Source organism: Littorina saxatilis, linkage group LG1 (assembly GCF_037325665.1).
Source record: "Littorina saxatilis isolate snail1 linkage group LG1, US_GU_Lsax_2.0, whole genome shotgun sequence".
NCBI classification, from domain to species: domain Eukaryota; kingdom Metazoa; phylum Mollusca; class Gastropoda; order Littorinimorpha; family Littorinidae; genus Littorina; species Littorina saxatilis.
This window is the reverse complement of record NC_090245.1, coordinates 70,962,419-70,981,953: the sequence shown is the minus strand read 5'-3', so window position 1 is coordinate 70,981,953 and position 19,535 is coordinate 70,962,419. Positions and strand designations below refer to the sequence as shown.

Below are 19,535 nucleotides of genomic sequence, written 5' to 3'. Positions count from 1 at the left end.
AATGCAAATACAAGGGAAGCTGAAAAGAGACAAGCTTAGTGTCACTATTTTGTTTTCTGAAGAAATGCGTGGTTTGTATAATTAAATTAATTAAGGAATATGTTCTCTCCTTTTAATTTTGCTTCTTCCTGTAAGTCGTTTTCCTCAGTCTACATCGGATTGGGGGAGAGAAATGGGTTAATACCCCTGAGCCATCGTGAACCCGTGTGATCCAGTTTCCCTTTTTCACAACGCAGTCGTCAGTTTGTAATTTGAATGCGGCTCGCTGTAAGCTTATCTGCAATAGCACGTTATTATGTACCTCTGACTATGCACAAAACAAACGGATGTAGTTCACACGAACTCCAGCGATGGCTTTTGACTGTTCAGAGGAACTGGCGAGTCATAAACCGTCGTCTGCTACGAGAACCACGACCTTGCGTGACCCTGCTTCCGGGCTTTTCTTTTTTCAAACTTTCAAAACTTCGAATTGTACTGATCTTGTCTTGATGAAAAAATAATTCTTTTATGATTTAAGAATGTTTGTGTAACAAGCTGTCAATTTATTATTTAGATTTTAAGTTTGGTCTAGCACCAAAACGCACCACGGTCCGATTGTCTGACAGACAATCCGCAAAATTAATTCTTTGAAAATTGCTTGCTCTTTACGTAGGGCACCTAGGATGTTCCCGTTTGGTGAGCGTTCAAATGGAAGGGTGTTTGTACTGTGTGTAAAAGCATGACAGTATCTGTGATGGTTTACGAGAGGCTTACTGTGCCTTTAAGCGTGACAGATATTTCACATACTGTAGCCTACTTTCCGGGTTACAAGGCGCTACAGCGCATAAGGCCCTTCTTTTTAAACAAAATTGTAATCCAGTCACCCATTGGGCGCAGGGGGCCGATAGGGCGCACCAAAATTAAACAAGAAGGGCAAAGCCCATACGACTCACATGCTTGACCTTGACATGACCTTGACCTTCAGGGTCAAGGTCAAATAACTAAACCTAGCAATGACATCATACACTAAGAACTGCTTTACACATTTTTCCTACCAAAATACATGTGACCTTGACCCAAGGTCATCCAACACATAGCTGTTAATTCAAGACATAGGAAGTACAATGGTGCTTATTGGCTCTTTCTACCATGAGATATGGTCACTTTTAGTGGTTCACTACCTTATTTTGGTCACATTTCATAAGGGTCAAAGTGACCTTGACCTTGATCATATGTGACCAAATGTGTCTCATGATGAAAGCATAACATGTGCCCCACATAATTTTTAAGTTTGAAACAGTTATCTTCCATAGTTCAGGGTCAAGGTCACTTCAAAATATGTATACAATCCAACTTTGAAGAGCTCCTGTGACCTTGACCTTGAAGCAAGGTAAACCAAACTGGTATCAAAAGATGGAGCTTACTTTGCCCTATATATCATATATAGGTGAGGTATTAAATCTCAAAAACTTCAGAGACAAGAGGCGAAGCCATCAAGGCTCACGTAAGAAATCGACAAACAGTAACACAAACTCAATCACTCCGTCACACACACACACACACACACACACACACACACACACACACACACACACACACACACACACACACACACACACACACACACAGAAAGAGCATAGGTGAAACTGTGCAAGAAAGCGAGACACTAGATCTAGATCTGTCTGTCTGCATGTAGCCTACTTACAAGGACACGACTGCCAACCAGTCTCGGCGCGCTCAAAATAATAATGACGGAGACTTTCAGTACTTCCTTCGCGTGACGTCTAACCCTCTTACGTCATAATGTGACGTCAATGTAATGTGACGTCTTCAAATGTTAGAGTTTCTACCACAGACATACACACGCACAGACGCACGCACGCACGCACGCACAGACAGACAAAGTTACGATCGCATAGGCTACACTTACGTGAGCCAAAAATGCGAAAATGTGAAAAATGGTCGTTTTTAAGACAACAATTACGGCCCCTGTGACCTTGAACTTGAAGTGAGGTCAAGTTGCCGCACATGTTTTTGAGATCTTGTAACCATACACCATCAGGCCACATCAGGTGTTGATAGACTTAATAGTGTCCAAGAAAATCCAACGTTAAAGTTTTCCGGACGGACGGACGGACGGACGCCGGGACGGACGGACGGACGGACGGACGCCGGGACGGACGGACGACTCGAGTGAGTACATAGACTCACTTTTGCTTCGCATGTGAGTCAAAAAGTATACCAGTAACAAAGGGTCGAAGAATGAAAATAAGCCTGAAAATAAGCCGCACATCAAAGGAAGAATACAGAGTGGAAATATGTGTGCTCTGTGTGTGCGGCGAGATCAAAGGCAGGTCCATTGTGATAGTTGGGTTGCCTTGTTTAGACACTGACCTTCTTCCCAGGGGTCAATGACCCAGTTTTTGCTATGAGAGGTGGTTCCCCTGTCATAGATCTGAGAGAGGAAACATTTCCTGCACCGGGGTCAGTGACCGAGTTTAACCTATGGGGCGATCTCTTCGATGTCTTGAGAGGAAACTTGGCCAGGGTAGTACCTAGTAGCTGAAACATGCATTATCACAAGTTGTTTGACTGGTACTCAGGCGGTCTCTTTGATTTTTTTCGTATTTCATACACGGATTAGGCGCTTCGTTATACAAGACGCAGGGGTCAAACTCGAGGAAAAAAGTCGCGCCTTATGACCCGGAAAGTACGGTACACACACACACAGGCAAACCACTCTCTCTCTCTCTCTCTCTCTCTCTCTCTCTCTCTCTCTCTCTCTCTCTCTCTCTCTCTCTCTCTCTTATTGGTTTAAAAAAAAAAGAGAACAGAAGTAAACAAATATTAGCACAGGAGGCAAACCTACAGTCTTAGCACAGATATAAAACTATCTGTACAAAAAAAAAGAACCATAACTGCAAAACGCACAGGCTTTAATCACTCAAAATGATTTAACCATTTGTTATGCAATCAACCCAAAACATATTTCTACACCGGAAAACAAGTTTTTAAGTAAAATGCAGATACAAAACATAGTGTACACTGATAGCTAAGCCTTCGCAAGTACTGTAACTATTGTGGTCCACGTACGTAAATTCATCGGATTGTCCCTTCATCAGCACGCACACACACACACACACACACACACAAGCACACACCAATTATGAATATGCTTACAACGCACACACCCAACTTCAAACTCTCAAAAATATATACTAATCACACAATGACGGAGTGGGCACTAAACATCTTAAATATCAAAGTGAAGTGTAAAATGGTGGTAACAATTTTGTATCACTCCATGACTGCAACATCCATTTTTCTGGACATGATCGGCAAATGTAGGGAAAAAATCAACTGAAAAAAACACGAAAAAAAAACCACACCCTGTTTTCATAAATTTTTCTGGACATATCCGCCCAGTGTATCATAGGCATCCTTCCCCCCCTGGAATGTAAGAAGACTGGCTGGCGTCAACAGACAGAACCCATGCGCCATCGTCTTGTGAAAGTCAATCTCCGTTTTCACCCCTGCTTCCCTCAGGCGCTTCGCGTAGAACAATCCGTCGTCTCTCAGGGGGTCGTTCTGCGCCAGAATCATGTACACTGGGGGAACTTTGGACAAGTCTGGCGCCATCAGAGGAGCAAAGTAAGGATCCGTCAGCATGGGTTCTATCTTGGCGGCGAGATTTTCATTCCCCATGTTCTCCCCCACAGTTTTGAAGCCTTTCACTCTGAACTCCTCAGGCAAGTTTTCGTGCTTAACGTAGGACCCGAACACAGAATTTTTCAGCCTTGGAGAAGTGTGGTTAGTCACTTCGAACTGATCAGAGTGATCCAGTAGCTCAGGGAAGCCGAGATAGTTGACGACCATGCTGAACATCAACTCCCTCCAGAGAGATCCAGTGTGGGCGAATTCCGTGTAGGAGTAGGTGTTGAAATCCAGCATTTGAGTCACTGGGTACATGAGGACCTGGAACTTGAGGTGAGGGAGGTCGCTGTATGTCTCGTCTTTTGACAGTTTCAGGGCCACCGCTGTCGCCAGATTTCCCCCTGCACTGTCACCTGTAGAACATATATATATAACGATTATGTGATGGTGAATCAAAAGACAAACCAAAAATATTCTTGATATTCAGGTGTTAGCAATCTATCTGTTTAAGATTTGTTCTTTATTTTGTTTTTTTCAAAGGGGTTACTAGTGTATTAAATCCCATAGTCAGATTTATTTCAAAAGTGTGTGCATAGGTTCCTCTAAGCATTCTGTAAAGATCTGTGGAAAGAAAAGGGGTCGGTCACCTTATAAATTTTGATTAACAATTGCTAAAATCTAAGAGTAGTCAAATATGATTTTCTGTTAAACACTGACATTTTTGATTTTTCCGTTTAATAAATGATACATTTTCTTGTGAAGACAAATGGATAGAAAGTATCATGATATTGTTTCTTGACAAAATATTGTGGAATATTATCAAGGATTGTTGAAGTCATACGCAAATATTCATTATCAAAACCACAAAAGAAAATAGGGTTTGATACTTGATAACTCCACATTAAATGTTGTCCCCGCCCAAACCAAACCTGATTGACTGACGAACATGAACAAATATTGGGTTTTTTCTTCACTGAGTGGTTCATTTGAATAAAGACTGATGTCTGAAGAAATTACAAATGTCTTTCAGTGTACTATGATTTTGCATCCAAGGGCGATAATTGTCAGCTGGAACAGCCAAGATGAGGCAATTCAAAAATTGAACATGCTTTTTTCACTGATAACCGTTACATTGAAATATAAATGTAATGTGACTTCATTTGTATCGAAGGAACATATGACACTTGTTTGGACAGAGTGTTTTCTCTGAAAGCCAACAACTGCATATCACCAAATGATATAATCGAAAATGTTAATAATACATTTTCATTTGATTAATATATATACTTACCTGAATCACATATATGCATTGACCTAGTCTGAGATGCTTATCGTCTGAAAAAATCGCTTGCCGTCAAATTAAGGGAAGCAACCCTTTTAGAAAAACACTGACTCAGTGAGTTAGTCAGTTGGTTAATCTACGTGGGTTGTCCCCCTTGCCGTAGGTGGCGCTATCGCCAACATCCCGCGTGATCACACGTGGACATATCATACGACTTTAAAATATACATAGAAACTATAGTGCGGGGATGGTAGGGAGGGAATTACCTATGTGATTCGGGTAAGTATATTAATCAAATGAAAATTTATTATTAAAATTTTCGATTAAATTACATATTCTTACTCCGCATCACATATATGCAGATAGCAAAAACCTGGTGGAGGGAACCTATAGCCCATAGTTAAAGCTCTGGCTAGAACCTGTCCCGCTGCTACAAGGGCAGGAAGAGAACGGGACCCATCTTGGCACATACCGGCGATGTCTCGCAAATAAAAGTTGATGAAAACATCATCAGACTTCCAATAGGCAGTGTGAAGCACTTCCTCCAATCTTCGGGAGTGAAGAACAGCTAAGGAGGAAGCCCAAGCTCTAGACTCGTGCACCCGAGCCTTGGTCAGAGGGAGAACAGAGTGCCCCCCCCCCCCCCCCCCCTCCCTTTTATCTCGGTGAGAGACCACTCATATGCCTGCCTGATGAGCGAAGAGATCCACCGAGTCAGAGTAAGTTTGGAAATATCTTTTCCTCTTTTGGTGTTCACTGAAATGAACAGTAGCTTTTGATTCTTAGCTTTAATGGGCTGTGTACGCCGAAGGTAAAGGTCAAGAGCTCTAACTGGGCAGTTAACCATATCAGGGTCATCTGCTGCTGGGATCTGGCTAAGCGGTCTGATAGACAGGACCGGTAAAGGCTGATCTGGTCACTGTTTTTGTTTGTTTTTGGTCAGGAAGCCTCATAGCCTCAGGAAACCTGAGAGAAATAGAGCCATCAGCCTCATGAGTGATATCTTCCGGGCGACCGGAAATAGCATGAACCTCGCTGCCTCTACGTGCAGTAGCAAGCAACAGGAGAAGGAGCGCTTTTCTAGTCAAATTGGTCAGACTTGCTGTTTGCAACGGCCCAAAGTCGGGAGAACACAAAAATTCAAGGACCAAGAACAGGTCCCATTAAGGGACTGGAGTGCGGCCTCGGACTTCATTTAGCGCAGCGCCCTTGATGACACCCGAAATAACTCCACCATTGATGGAGCGACCAATCTGCTTCAAAGTAGAAGAGATTGAAGAACGTCTCACCTTGAGAGAAGCAGCAGAACTGCCTTGTGAAGAAAGGAAAGCCAGATAATTGACTACATGAATTGAACACCTACCCCTCACCAGCAACATGACCCTTCTTGGCGCCCGGAAGGGCTGTTACCACCCATCAGGACTGACTATGCTGACGCAGTGAGGCATAACAGCATTGCAGGGAACCAACAGCCTCAAGAAGGTCCCAATAGACAAGTTCATGACAAGGCGACACAAGAAAAAGTTGCTTCCTCCCTCAAGAAGCCAAGCGAGGGGCTGGAAGAAGAGGAACAACAACACATCCAAAGAAAACAAAGAAAGAAAAGAAATAGGACAAAACGAGCAAAAGAACAAAGACCAGTACAAGGTGATACCATGGAAGTGGGGAACCATTCACCCCCGTGTCAAGACAAAGAATCTGATGATAACATGCAAGAAGATGACCTGGTGAAACGGCTACTGCCACAACTGCGACAGAGCATCCAGGGCACTAGAATGGCTGAAAGTGTGTTTGAGAAACGCAAAAAGATTGAGTCACGGCTAACTAGACTGGCATTGTCTAAGCTGGATGCCCAGCCAGCAGCACCTATCAGTGAGGACCCGGCAGCTTTTGTTACCAAGGCCCTTACGTTAATGGCCAAGGCAAAAGCCCAGCATGATCCCAAATTACTCCTGGACAGCTTGTTGAGCTTGGGCAGGACTGTCTGTGGTAAACCAGGCTTCCATTTCAAGGCAACAGCCAGTCATAAGGCCCTATGTGCCGAGGGCCAGTCCGTGTTCCCGTCCATCTGCGAAGTGCACGCAATCGACTGATGAAGTAGGAACACACATACCTTGCATGGAGTGACCATGCATTGACGGAGTCCCTGAAGGGACATGCATATCCGAACCATGTCTGTTAAGAGGTTGGAACGGTAGAGGCCAGTCAAGAAGAGACCCTTCCCCGAAGGGAGAGTGCCAAGTCGTGTGAGTTCCGGCACTACCCGGAACATGCACACTGTAAGGCAGGTCTGCACCAGAAGAATGTGACATCATCGCCGAGCCAAGACCAGAAGCGCCGGTGGACGAGGCGGAAGCAGCACCACTGCCGACCGTAGCAGAAGGAAAGGTCAGCAACGCCATTGAAGTTCTGCCCCCCACAGAAGGGGGAAGGCGGGAGACGCTGGGTGGAGAAGAATTCTTCTCTGAAGCCACCATGGAACGAATTTCTGGAAGCAAAGATGCAAGTAACGATGCCACCAGAGAAGAATGATCTGGTGGCACAATGGTCGGTTGCAAAATGGCCGAATTCAAAATGGCCTGAGAAAGAGACTGAGTTGCTAACACAACACTAGAATCTCCCAGAGGAGAAATACAACCACAGAAAATGGTATTCTTATCATTATCAGAAAGATGAACAAGTGTCTCTGCCGGCTTCTATTCTTTGCTTAGAACCTTTGCTAGGAGTGCTCATGACCTTGAGCCTCGACCGGTCGCCCTTATCAGTGTCAGCCATTGCTGCATGAAAAAAGTCAACACGCTAAGTAATATTAATACCAGCAGGAACGTAAAAAGTGGTCGAAAACCAAAGTCAAAATCAAATCAAAACCAAACAAGAAAGATCTCACCCAACAGGTGAAATGGGGTCCTGATTTGGCCTATTATGGTCCGCTGGACCCGAAAAGCAACAGCTAACTAACTAACTAACAGGTGAAATAGGAAGATGGCAGGTGAGCGGTAAACCTCAAGCTCAAAGGCAAAAGGCAAAAAATCATCGGAGCGAAAAATCCGACGACCTGATCCGCAGAGCTGAAAAAGCCGTATATATGTCCACGTGTGATCAAGCAGGATGTTGGCGATAGCGCCACCTACGGCAAGGGGGATAACCCACGTAGATTAACCAACTGACTAACTCACTGAGTCAGTGTTTTTCTAAAAGGGTTGCTTCCCTTAATTTGACGGCAAGCGATTTTTTCAGACGATAAGCATCTCAGACTAGGTCAATGCATATGTCGTATCCATTCTGTACAATTTGCGCATTATGTACAATCAGCAGCATATCTTGCACATTGTATACAATGAGCAACAAGTTTTGCTCATTGTATACAATGAGCAAAACTGTTGCCCATTGTATACAATGAGCAAGACCATAAAGTTGCACATTGTATACAATGTGCACCGAGTGAGCAAGATTGTTGAATGGCGTTCAAGCTACACTGGTATATGAATCATAGTGAATGGTTGAATGGTGTGAAGCCATTGCTTCAAATTTGACCAATATGCATGCGGTTTTTTTTTTGCTTTCGGCGTTTTGAACTGGCGTGCATGTGATAAGAAAAAGAATGGAACGAAAAATCCAAACTTTTTTTTTCAAAAAAAATATTCAAAATCTTTTTTTTTTTTAAATATATTTTTTGTTACATTTACCTAGAGTAAAGAGTAAAGAGTAAGCAATCTATTTTTGTCCCGAAAACATGAAACGACAGCAACCTGTTGACTGCCCCTTTAATTAAACAATAACAAGAAGAGCAAACGCTCGATCGAGTCACTTTCGCAGTTCTGAATATTATATGAGGCATCAGATGGACAGGAAGAAATTGCTATTCACAACACAATGAGTCACGTTCACATAAAATTTGAGCCCGGTCACTTTTATAGTTTCCGAGAAAAGCCCAACGTTAAGTTGTGTGTTGCCGAACAGAAAAGGCTAGTTATCTCCCTTGTTTTTCTGATAACGTTCGTAAAAGGCTACAGATGTAAATACTTTGATGTAAAGAATAATCCTACAAAGTTTCAATCACATCCGATGAACTTTGTCAAAGATATAAAATGTCTAATTTTTCCTTTGACGCTGACCTGTGACCTTGAAAAAGGTCAAAGGTCAACGAAACCATCGTTAAAGTGTAGAGGTCATTGGAGGTCACGACTAAACAAAATATGAGCCCGATCGCTTTGATAGTTTCCGAGAAAAGTCCAACGTTAAGGTGGTGTCTACGGACGGCCGGCCGGACGGCCGGCCGGACGGCCGGCCGGCCGGACAGACTAACACTGACCGATTACATAGAGTCACTTTTTCTCAAGTGACTCAAAAACAAATACAACAATTAATGTTGTTTCAACACACGCACACACACATAACATTCGTTCATAATAACGCTCACATTGTCATGTCATGCTAAAAGTAAGATATAGAAACAACAACGAGCAGCAGCCTTTCACACTTTTTCTAATTGTGAGTAAAGGGTTCAAATAACGATCTTGCAAACTACGTGCGATTTTGACCAAATAGGACTGAACCGAACTCATGTTTGAAATTGTTTGGATTGTCTGTCCACTCTCTTTCTTTCAGTATTTTAGTTTCGGTGTCAGTGTCAGTCTGCCCGGCGATAGAACGCGACCACCATGGATCAAAATCGAACTAAGTTTGATGCAGAAGTGCAACGTCAAAGTGTTGGCCACGTGAAGTGGTTCACACAGGAAGACCTTACCACCATGACGGAAAGAGTTCGACAACTGAAACTCGGAAGCCAAAAGAAGACGCCCAACGACTACAAACTCGTAAAGCGATACGACGTAATCGAAGTTGCACATTTCCAAAGACTGATTGTGGCGGGATCGAATCCTGCACGGTATTTCGTAGCTCTGGAAGACGTCTACAACGTCATCAAAGAAGCCCACGCAGCTTGCGGCCACGGTGGTGAGAAACGCATGGAAAGTACGCCAACGTCACTCGGCAACAAATCAAGATTTTCCTTGCTCTGTGTCAAAATTGCACGCTGAAGAAATCGAAATTGAACAAAGGTGTTGTGGTGCGGCCCATACTTTCCAATAACTTCAACTCAAGGGGTCAAGTGGATCTGATTGATTTCCAAAGTCAGCATGATGGAGAATTTCGGTGAGTTTCATTATTCATATAGTATATTAGACTATCCAGTTTCCTTGAAACATAAGAGGTCGATTCGAGCGTGAGAATGCTTCGACCATTATTGTCGTTGGTAGGGGAGAAGACGACGGCGGCGATGATGTTGCTGCTGTTGCTGCGGTTGCTGCTGTTGTTGTTGCTGTTTGTTGTTGGTAGGGGAGAAGACGACGACGGCGATGATGTTGCTGCTGTTGCTGCTGTTGCTGTGGTTGCTGCTGTTGTTGTTGCTGTTTGTTGTTGGTAGGGGAGAAGACGACGACGGCGATGATGTTGCTGCTGTTGCTGCTGTTGTTGTTGCTGTTTGTTGTTTGTTGTTGTTGTTCAAGCATCTCCAAACACTGACAACAATGTTGTTTAACTAATACCTGTTGTTTGCTTTACAGTTTGATCCTGAACTACCAAGACCACCTGACCAAGTTCTGTGTTCTGAGAGCCATTCGATCCAAGCGAGCCTGTGTCATTGCATCTCACTTGGTTGACATATTCACGACTTTCGGAGCTCCACGAATACAGTCCGACAATGGGAGAGAATTCGTTCGCTTGCATAATCGAGGAATTGAAGGTGATGTGGCCTGATTTACTCATAGTACACGGGAAACCCAGACATCCCCAGTCTCAAGGCAGCGTCGAACGAGCAAATGGTGACGTCGAGGACATGATACGGTCATGGCTAAATGATAAGCAAACTACAGAATCGGCAAGGAAAAAGTTAAAAGTTGGAGATGTGAATGATTGCGTGCGCGTACCTATACCGATGTATGACAGAGCCAAAGGTGATCAAAGAAACCTACTCGGAGTCATCACTGAAGTGGACCGCGACAGAGGAATGTACACCATTGCGACAAGACACGGACGACTCGCCTCGAAATTCAGTCGAAACCAGTTCGAAATCAACGAGAGCAGGTTAATCACCCAAGATGACATTCCAGAAGAAAACCGGAACAAGACGAAGTCAGTCAGAGAGACCGCCATCGCAACCAGCCGTGGACACGGCCAAGGCTACGCTAAATGTAACTGCCTCGGAGTATGCACAACAAACAAATACAAATGCTTCAAAGCTCGGCTTCAATGTACTTCTCATTGCCACCCCCGATCTGCTAAATGCAAGAACCATCATGCTTAAAAAAGAAGCAGGTGACCTCTGTGGTACGTTGTTGTCGTTGTTTCCATGTTTTAGCGTGACATGAAAACATGAGCGTTATTAGCAAAAGCGTGAAAGGCGGTGAAAACGACGCTCTCATTAGCAATGACATGACAATGTGAGCGTTATTATGAACGATTGTTATGTGTGTGTGCGTGTGTTGAAACAACATTATTTGTTGTTTTTTGTTTTTATTGTTTAATTAATTTACAATAATTAAATTCCTAATGCACTGTATAGTTTTAGCGAAATGAGAATTAAAACAATGCTTAAACATAACAAACATCGTTATTTGAACACTTTACTCACATATTCCATTCAACCATTCACTATGATTCATATATCAGTGTAGCTTGAACGCCATTCAACAATCTTGCTCACTCGGTGCACATTGTATACAATGTGCAACTTTATGGTCTTGCTCATTGTATTGAATGGGCAACAGTTTTGCTCATTGTATACAATGAGCGAAACGTGTTGCTCATTGTATACAATGTGCAAGATATGCTGCTCATTGTACATAATGCCCAAATTGTACAGAATGGATACGACATATATATGTGATTCGGAGTGAGAATATGTAATTTAATCATAGTTTAACAAATACTGCAAAGCAAAAAACAACTATGCTTTTCTACAGTTTAATTTCAACAAATGACAATCCTGACTAATTCATCTCCCAATCTACAGTCCCAATAGAGAGAGCAGACTGTCGTGATCAATGTCCGTATAGCATACCTGCAATAGCAATCCTGCTTGGGTCGATGTCATACTTCACTGCCTTGCGCAATAAATGGACCGTGGCTTTCAGGCAATCTTCAAAAGGCGCCGGGTAAGGGTGCTCTGGTGCCAGACGGTAACTGAACACATGGTGAATCATCAAAACCAACACAAAAAATTCTGGAAAAGAAATATAACTGTAAGTACATGTAGGTAAGGTAAAATCATAATATTACTGTGGTGTTTCTCTCTTGGAAATTTGTGTTGCTTGCTCCCTGGAGAACTTTGATTATGATGTAACCCTGTAATTAAGACTTTCTTTCTTTATTTTGTGTTTAACGTAGTTTTCAACTGTTCAAGGTTATATCGCAACGGGGAAAGGGGGGGGGGGGGGGGGGGGGGAAGGGGATAGAGCCACTTGTTAATTGTTTCTTGTTCACAAAAGCACTAATCAAAAAATTGCTCCAGGGGCTTCCAATGTAGTACAATATGTGACCTTACTGGGAGAATGCAAGTTTCCAGTACAAAGGACTTAACATTTCTTACATACTGCTTGTAATTAAGACAACAAGCAAGCAAATAAATACAAAAAAGGTTTAACATTATAGTCTTACTCCAAAAATGTACACCACAGTTTCACGGTTTTTGTTTTCTATTTGGCTAATGCCATTGATCCAGGGGGTACAACCGCCAGTTAGTTCAGAATATATGCCATGTTATGTCCCTTTAGTGTAGAGTGAAGTGTTCCACTTTTTTACACACTTTTTGTAACTATTTATGATTACAGAGTGACATGTATTATATAATTCTACTAGAACAAGTAGCACACATGGTAAACACTAAATAGTGTTTAATAAAACAGTGTTATTACACAGAAGAATCTGTGAAAGGCTGGACAACTTACTCTATGGAGACGACAACCACGTTCAGTTTCCATGCTATGTAGTATGTTGTGGCAGAATATGAATCTGAAAGCAGACCATGTTAATAATTTAAACAAATTTAACCAACACACCCATCCGTCAAAATGGGATTGTAATTTAATACATACACACAAACGCCACACACACACACACACACACACACACACAGATACATAGAAGCATTAGTCTTGAGTTGCCACTATCATTTATCCAAACACAACTTGCTGGCCTGATTACTTCATCAGGCTTTTCCAATTGTCCAACCTATGATAACAAAGTACAATGTTCTTTTTCTGAGGTCTTCGTTAATAAATATGGTGCATGGCCGGCAAAAAGGGTTTCGGCCTGACCGCTGTAACATTTAGCGGGTAACCTAGAATAAGACCTGATTGGTCAAAAAGCCATCATGGTGCACTGAAATGGTAATAACATGAAATAAGATAACATGACATCAAAGGAAAATCCATACTGACCAGCACTAAGGACTGACCACCCCCCGCCGTGGATGAAGACAATGGCTGGAGAGTCATTCTGGGCTGCGCGTGGATGGAAAATCTTGACAGGTACACCGTCAAATGTTGCATCACTCACCTGTCAACAACACACAATACATGCATCAGATATGTATGCAAGAGGAAATATACCTTGGACACGATCTACTATTTATTATGTACCCTACAACTGACTGATTATCAGGGATCTAAACGATTATCCTATTGTTACACGCACTTTGCCGCTTTGTGACCGCGACGGCATGTACAACGAATTCGTGATTGCTCAGACCTATCTGTCTGTGTCTGCCTGTCTGCCCGCCCCCCTCCATGTGGCCTGCCTGCCTGCCTGCCTCCCCCCTCCCTCCCTCTTGTCCCATACACCTTTCAGCCAATAGACCCCACAACAATTACTAGTATTAAACTAATTTTAGATCCATTTACTACTACGCGGGGGGGCAGGGGTTGTCCTGATCACTTAAAGGTCAAGTTTTCTAAGCATCTATGTCCATAACATTCATAGATTTACCTCCATCCAACAATCCCTCACTTTGCAGAGCCATTTTTCTCAGAGCTTGGGAGCTAGGAGGTTACCAATCTACCTCCATCACCTACGTACAGGAATAAAGACGATGTTAACTCACCCTGACCCACACATCATTGTCAGGGATATAGTTGAAGTAGAACATCTCCGTGATCCAACGGAATACATCCCTCTCGTTGATCATGAACCCTGTCAGGTATGGTGCAGGTAGAGACTGCAACAGACACAGGTTCAATGTAAAAATACAACAAAATCAAGTCACGTGAGGTGTAATTAATACACTTAAGTCAATCTGTCCAACCCACAGACTGAAATTGAAAGCACCGCATTTTTTTCACAAAGACAATGCTCAACAGCTTTGTCAATTACATACCCCGCGGCCGCAGTGACACGTTCACGCACAGAAAGTGACAAGCTAGTATAGCGCAGTAGCGACTATAGCCCTAGACAGGATTTAACCAAGTGGCTATACGCACGCTTAAGAAACGTTTCATAACGTACATGGTTCAATTTGGTTTTTCTGTTCATCTTCCCAGATCCATTCCCAGTAACTCTTCCCTATCTTCTCCAGTGTTTTGCGTTTATCTCCCTTCCTTCGTGTGGCGTCAATCCATATTCCCGTTACTATTTTTAGAAGGTCACTGTCCACAACTCTTCCTTATCTTCTCCAGTGTTTTGCGCGTTTATCTCCCTTCCTTCGCGCAGCCGGGTATTCGGCTCTTCTTCTTCCCGGCAAAGCCGGCTACCCCGGCGAAGCGGGTATTCTTCTAGTATTATATATGTCAAATACCATAAGGTTGGCGAATCTGATGCCTGAACTGTGGATCTGAAGCAAGAATCGTTCCCCAGCCCACTCGGGGACCCCCGGGCAGTACAAGAACCATGAGAAGCCCACCAGCAGCCCACCCAGGACGATGTATCCCACCCAGCCTGACGGTGCTCCCATGTCATCTCTGGAACCAAAGAAAATGGTCAACATTAATACTAATAGACTGATGTAAAACATCTATACAGACAAGGAAGAAAAATATCACACCAGTAAGGCACAAAGCCCCAAATTAGAATTTAAGATTTGAATGAAACAGATCAAACCAAAAACAACTGATAATTTAATAATTATATGCCTGCATGCTTCAAGGGGAACTGAATTAACCTTCACAATGCTTCCGGGGTCGTGGGCCATCAACCTAATTAGAGCCTCACAAAAGTGTCTGTATCACTGAAACTACTAATTATTGTCAGTAAGACTTCAAGTAATCCTTAAACACCATATAAACTATAAAGGCCCTCCCATTGTCCAATTACTAAATGATTATCTTTGTGGACAACTAAATAAACAATGGCGTAATTTGAACTGGGCAGTCCGGATGGCGTGGGTCGTGTACGACCCAAACTCTGCAAAGAGGCGGTAAAGAGTTTATCCCTATTCAAAGTGCGTGTTTAAACTTCGCATTAAACGTGAATCAACATTTTGACAGTATTTGGATGCGTAAATGGGGCCAACTCATCGACCACTTCATTCTCGCTACACTGACCAAAGCCACAGGCCATGAACATGCCTGCATTTTTTAGGCAGATCCCGCAAGGCCACGCAAGGTAACGCAGATCAGGGCCTAGCAGTGGAAAAAGTGAGTTCAGCTTACAAACTGAAGGCGGGGGTCAGGAGGCCCCCAGTGGGGTCCAGGGGCAAAGCCCCCCGAATTTGAAGATTTTTTTTAGAGATTTTTTTACCTAAAATGACCCCCCCCCCTCCCCCCCCCCCCCCCCCCCCCCCCCCCCCCCAAAGAAGATTGAGCAACTAAATTATGCCTTCACAGAAATAGCAACCTTTCGGAGCCATAGTCCGTATCTGCGCATTACTTCTTCTGACTTGCCTTCCGTCTTCGGAACGAAATCCAGCCATTCCCACTTCCAGGAATACCTGGATTCTTTCTCACTGAATGGCTGACCACGTTCAACAATGTCGCTTCGAGACATTATTTCAAGTCTAGAGCCACAAAACACCGGCACAAAGCATGCTCGCGCAATGCCAGAGGAAGTGCGTGCTCAAGCAAACTGTCAAACCGATTGAGAATTGAACCGAACGGTGCACAAAACGAAAGCTGGGACTGTTTGGGTTTACCGTTTGGGAATAACAGGTTTTTGCATTTCGGCGTACACCAAATCGAATTCCGCGTACTGGAGATGTTATTTCGGCGTAAAGTACGCCGAACGGCTTACAATGCTAGTCCCTGGCAGATTTATCGCGCAACTTCGCGGCACTGCATGGCCGATAGGGCAAGTCGCCTAGATTAGGCGGTAAAGAGTTAATCCCTATTCAGATTGCATGGGTCGTGTACGACCCATACTTTTTATGTTGAATCTAGTTCTTTAAAAGTATGGGTTACACACGACCCACATCATCCAGACTGTGCAAGGGGATAGTTTTGATTCAGACATATATATATTCACGATAAATTTCACGATAAATATTATTTGGTATGATTAAAGGAACTTGTATCAAAGATAATGAATTTAAAACACTAAAGTTCAAATTTACCGAAATAAAGAAGTGACTGTAAGTGTTTGTAACAGCTTTCCCAACTCCAATTTGGTTTTGATGACATTTATTTTTTTCACTCACCCATGCAGTCAGAAGAGTCAGAAGATTCATCAGAATTAGGCCGTCCGAATGGTCATAGACGAAGTAACTTAACGTTGAAGTTTTGTTCGATACAGAGCTTTCAAATCTCACACTTCAGGAGTCATCAAAACACGATGTTACTCTCTAGAGATGATCCTCATCAAATGTCAAGGTCACAGGGTCACAAAGTACAACATTATCATCTTCACAAATATTTTTAGAGCTGCAGCTTTGATCTTTTTGCACAATTCCAGGATGCATTGAGTTGACCTGGACACAAATAAAAAGGTCCAGTCTCCTGTTGTCAGTTTTAAAGGTTACAGCTCGGTCAAGGTCAGATCTAAAATTGAGGACAATTGAGTTATTTTCGAACAACTTCTAGTTTTTAAGGCCGTGGCTTGATAACCGGCGAGACGGTTAGGGAGCCCCCAGTCTTGGGGACCGGCACTCTGCAAAAGCTATACTTCATTTTTCGAGGTCCGATGGAACGTCGTTCATTAAAGATTTTCTTCAAATTCAATTCAAAGAACTGTGGTCTTTGCTTTTTTTGACTCAGAAAGACATACTTCGGCAACAGCGCAATCACTGCATGATGAGCGACTGACCGTACCGAGACCTGTAGATGCTGTTTGTCAGAGATTCTGTCGAAGCAGAGACATCCCGAGGTCGAAGTAACTCCATGCAAAGCAGACTTATGTTTTGCCATAACTGAAAAAAATGTCTTGTTGTTTTATTTGTTTCCATGTTAATGATTTTTGTACTGCATTTTGTTAACAATTAAAGTGCAGCTTCAATCTACTTCCTAACCTCGGGACTACACGTAATTGATTCACGTTGCTTGATTTGCGGATGCCATACCAATGCCAAAACAGTGACTTTAATTAGTTGAGCTTTGTTGTTGCAATCTCATTTTGATAACCTAAATGCTTTTGAATAAAATATAATTAATAGGGCCTAGAGCAAAATAAAAGAAAGGAGAGTTAAAAAAAAAACTAAAAAAATTAGTCAACAAGTTAAAAAAAAAACCATATATTGAAACCACAGGTCTCGAACTGGCGACCTCACGAACCTTGCCACAGTTCTCGGTTATACCTGCTGGTTTAGGCACAACAAAAAAAAAATAGATGTGGTTACGGTAACCTAGCCAAAAAAAATAGGGTAGGAAGGTAGGCAATCACTTTTTTTTTTGTTTCAACTTTTTTTTCTAATGTGTACAAATTAAACCTACTTGACAGGGAAATAAGTGTGCGACTCGGGCGCTTTCGCTTTCATTGCGTTTTCTGGATTCGTTTTTTTTCTTTTTTTGACAAATGTAATAAAAAGTTATAGGGTCGGCCCCTAAAAATAGGGTAGGTCGGGTTACCGTAACCACACCTATTTTTTTTTTAGGCCTTAGAGAAAACTGACTAGTATTTTGAGAGATCAATACTAGTGACTGCCGGTTCTTGAGCCTCCACTGGAGCTCAGTAACAGACTCGTACTCTATTCGATTTTTTAAATGTTCTACATAAACACAGAAAGTCTAGGATTTGGTTGATTATGATACATTGAAGTTACTAATTATTAAGTACATCACCACTACAGGCACAAGAACAATGTCCCATTTTAATTGACGTCATTTTCTACATGATTACTTTTTCTTCCGAATAATATATGCAGTAGAAGACTTTCAGTCATGCGGTTCAAGCATAATCCCAGGACGCTAACTGTGGTACTGCGCAATTAAAATCTATCAGAAAAAAAATGTGGTGGCCAGTCGTACCACGCCGGGTTGAACCATGATGTCTTCAGATGATTCACCGAGTCTGCGAGAGGAAAATGTAGGCTACATGATTATTTCAGCCTGCGCACTTACGTTTTCAGCTTAACACCTCATTGAACACAGTTTACATTGAATGACATAACAACTTGTCACATTCCTTGGGTACACGTTCGTAGGTATCATACATAGCGCACACATGCTGACGGGTAATTTTGAACTTTGATCGCAGTGAAAAGTACCATCGCAGTTTACAACCCAACAAAACTGTTCTCCCCTCGCTACTTCACAAGAGTAATGTCCCTTGGCAAACTACAGGCACCCACAGAAAAGACTTCTTCATATAATTATGCTCATCTGTTCGTTTTATTGTTCAACGCAAACGAGATATAATTTGTTTGTCATTAGCTACTAAAAGCCTTATAGACAAGATAAAACAACAATGCCCGAATTACTCATAGACAAGAGAAACAATCAAAAACCGTTCAGTAGGACAACAAACAATGTGAAAGACAACAATTAACACAAAGCATCACTTATAGCATGTCAATAAATGTGTGAGAAAACAAACATTATAAAGTTAAAGGTTTTAAGACACAGGATAAAACACAACATAAATATTTAGAAACAGTTAACATTTAACCTCCTGAGCCTAGCAAACATTAAGAACAAAATCAGAGACAAACCAACCGGCCCACAAACAGATATGACACACACAAAGCTGCCTGTGGATGTGGAGGGGGTACAGTATTGATCGAGGACAAAACTCTTAGGTGTTTGTACGGTTTTGTTATTTACAACAGCAACTTGTGCAGATAGCGTTTGTTACCAAGGGCAAGGTACACGTAGAAAGATCGAGTTGCTTCCCTTGTTGCATCCTTTCGGTATACAAAAAGAAGAGTTGCTTTCCTTGTTGCATCCTTACGGTAGACAAAAAAAAAGAGTTGCTTCCCTTGTTGCATACTTTCGGTAGACAAAAAGAAGAGTTGCTTCCCGTGGCAAGACCATTGTTTCTGCAGACAGCTTGTGCTGAGAGCGCAGGCTTTTGCACAAGTAGCAACATTTAATAAAGACTTGTATAAAGACGGAAACTGATCCTTTGTTCCATGATATTTGTTTGACTTTGTTGTCTGGTTTTTTTTTCCAGTCATCAGGGGGTATATCAGCTATAGACTCTACTGTGGACTAACATTCAGTCAGTTGTCTAAAGCCGTTTGTGCGTACACACAATGCACACA

General features: G+C 42.5%; 1 protein-coding gene across 2 annotated transcripts; it reads right to left on the bottom strand.

Moving 5' to 3' along the window:
* Positions 1–2,898: 2,898 nt before the first annotated feature.
* LOC138977492 (neutral cholesterol ester hydrolase 1-like) lies at positions 2,899–18,586 on the bottom strand. Of its 2 annotated transcripts, XM_070350345.1 has the most exons (8): positions 18,394–18,586; positions 16,539–16,878; positions 14,706–14,868; positions 14,016–14,129; positions 13,354–13,471; positions 12,862–12,925; positions 11,976–12,097; positions 2,899–4,046 (listed from the first exon to the last, which is right to left on the bottom strand). In XM_070350345.1, the coding sequence occupies exons 3-8, from the start codon at positions 14,859–14,861 to the stop codon at positions 3,376–3,378; spliced, it is 1,245 nt and encodes a 414-aa protein (XP_070206446.1). In that variant the 5' UTR covers positions 14,862–14,868; positions 16,539–16,878; positions 18,394–18,586; the 3' UTR covers positions 2,899–3,375. The 2 variants fall into 2 exon arrangements, with proteins under 2 accessions (XP_070206446.1, XP_070206452.1); XM_070350351.1 differs by lacking the exon at positions 16,539–16,878.
* Between the last annotated feature and the right edge of the window lie 949 nt (positions 18,587–19,535).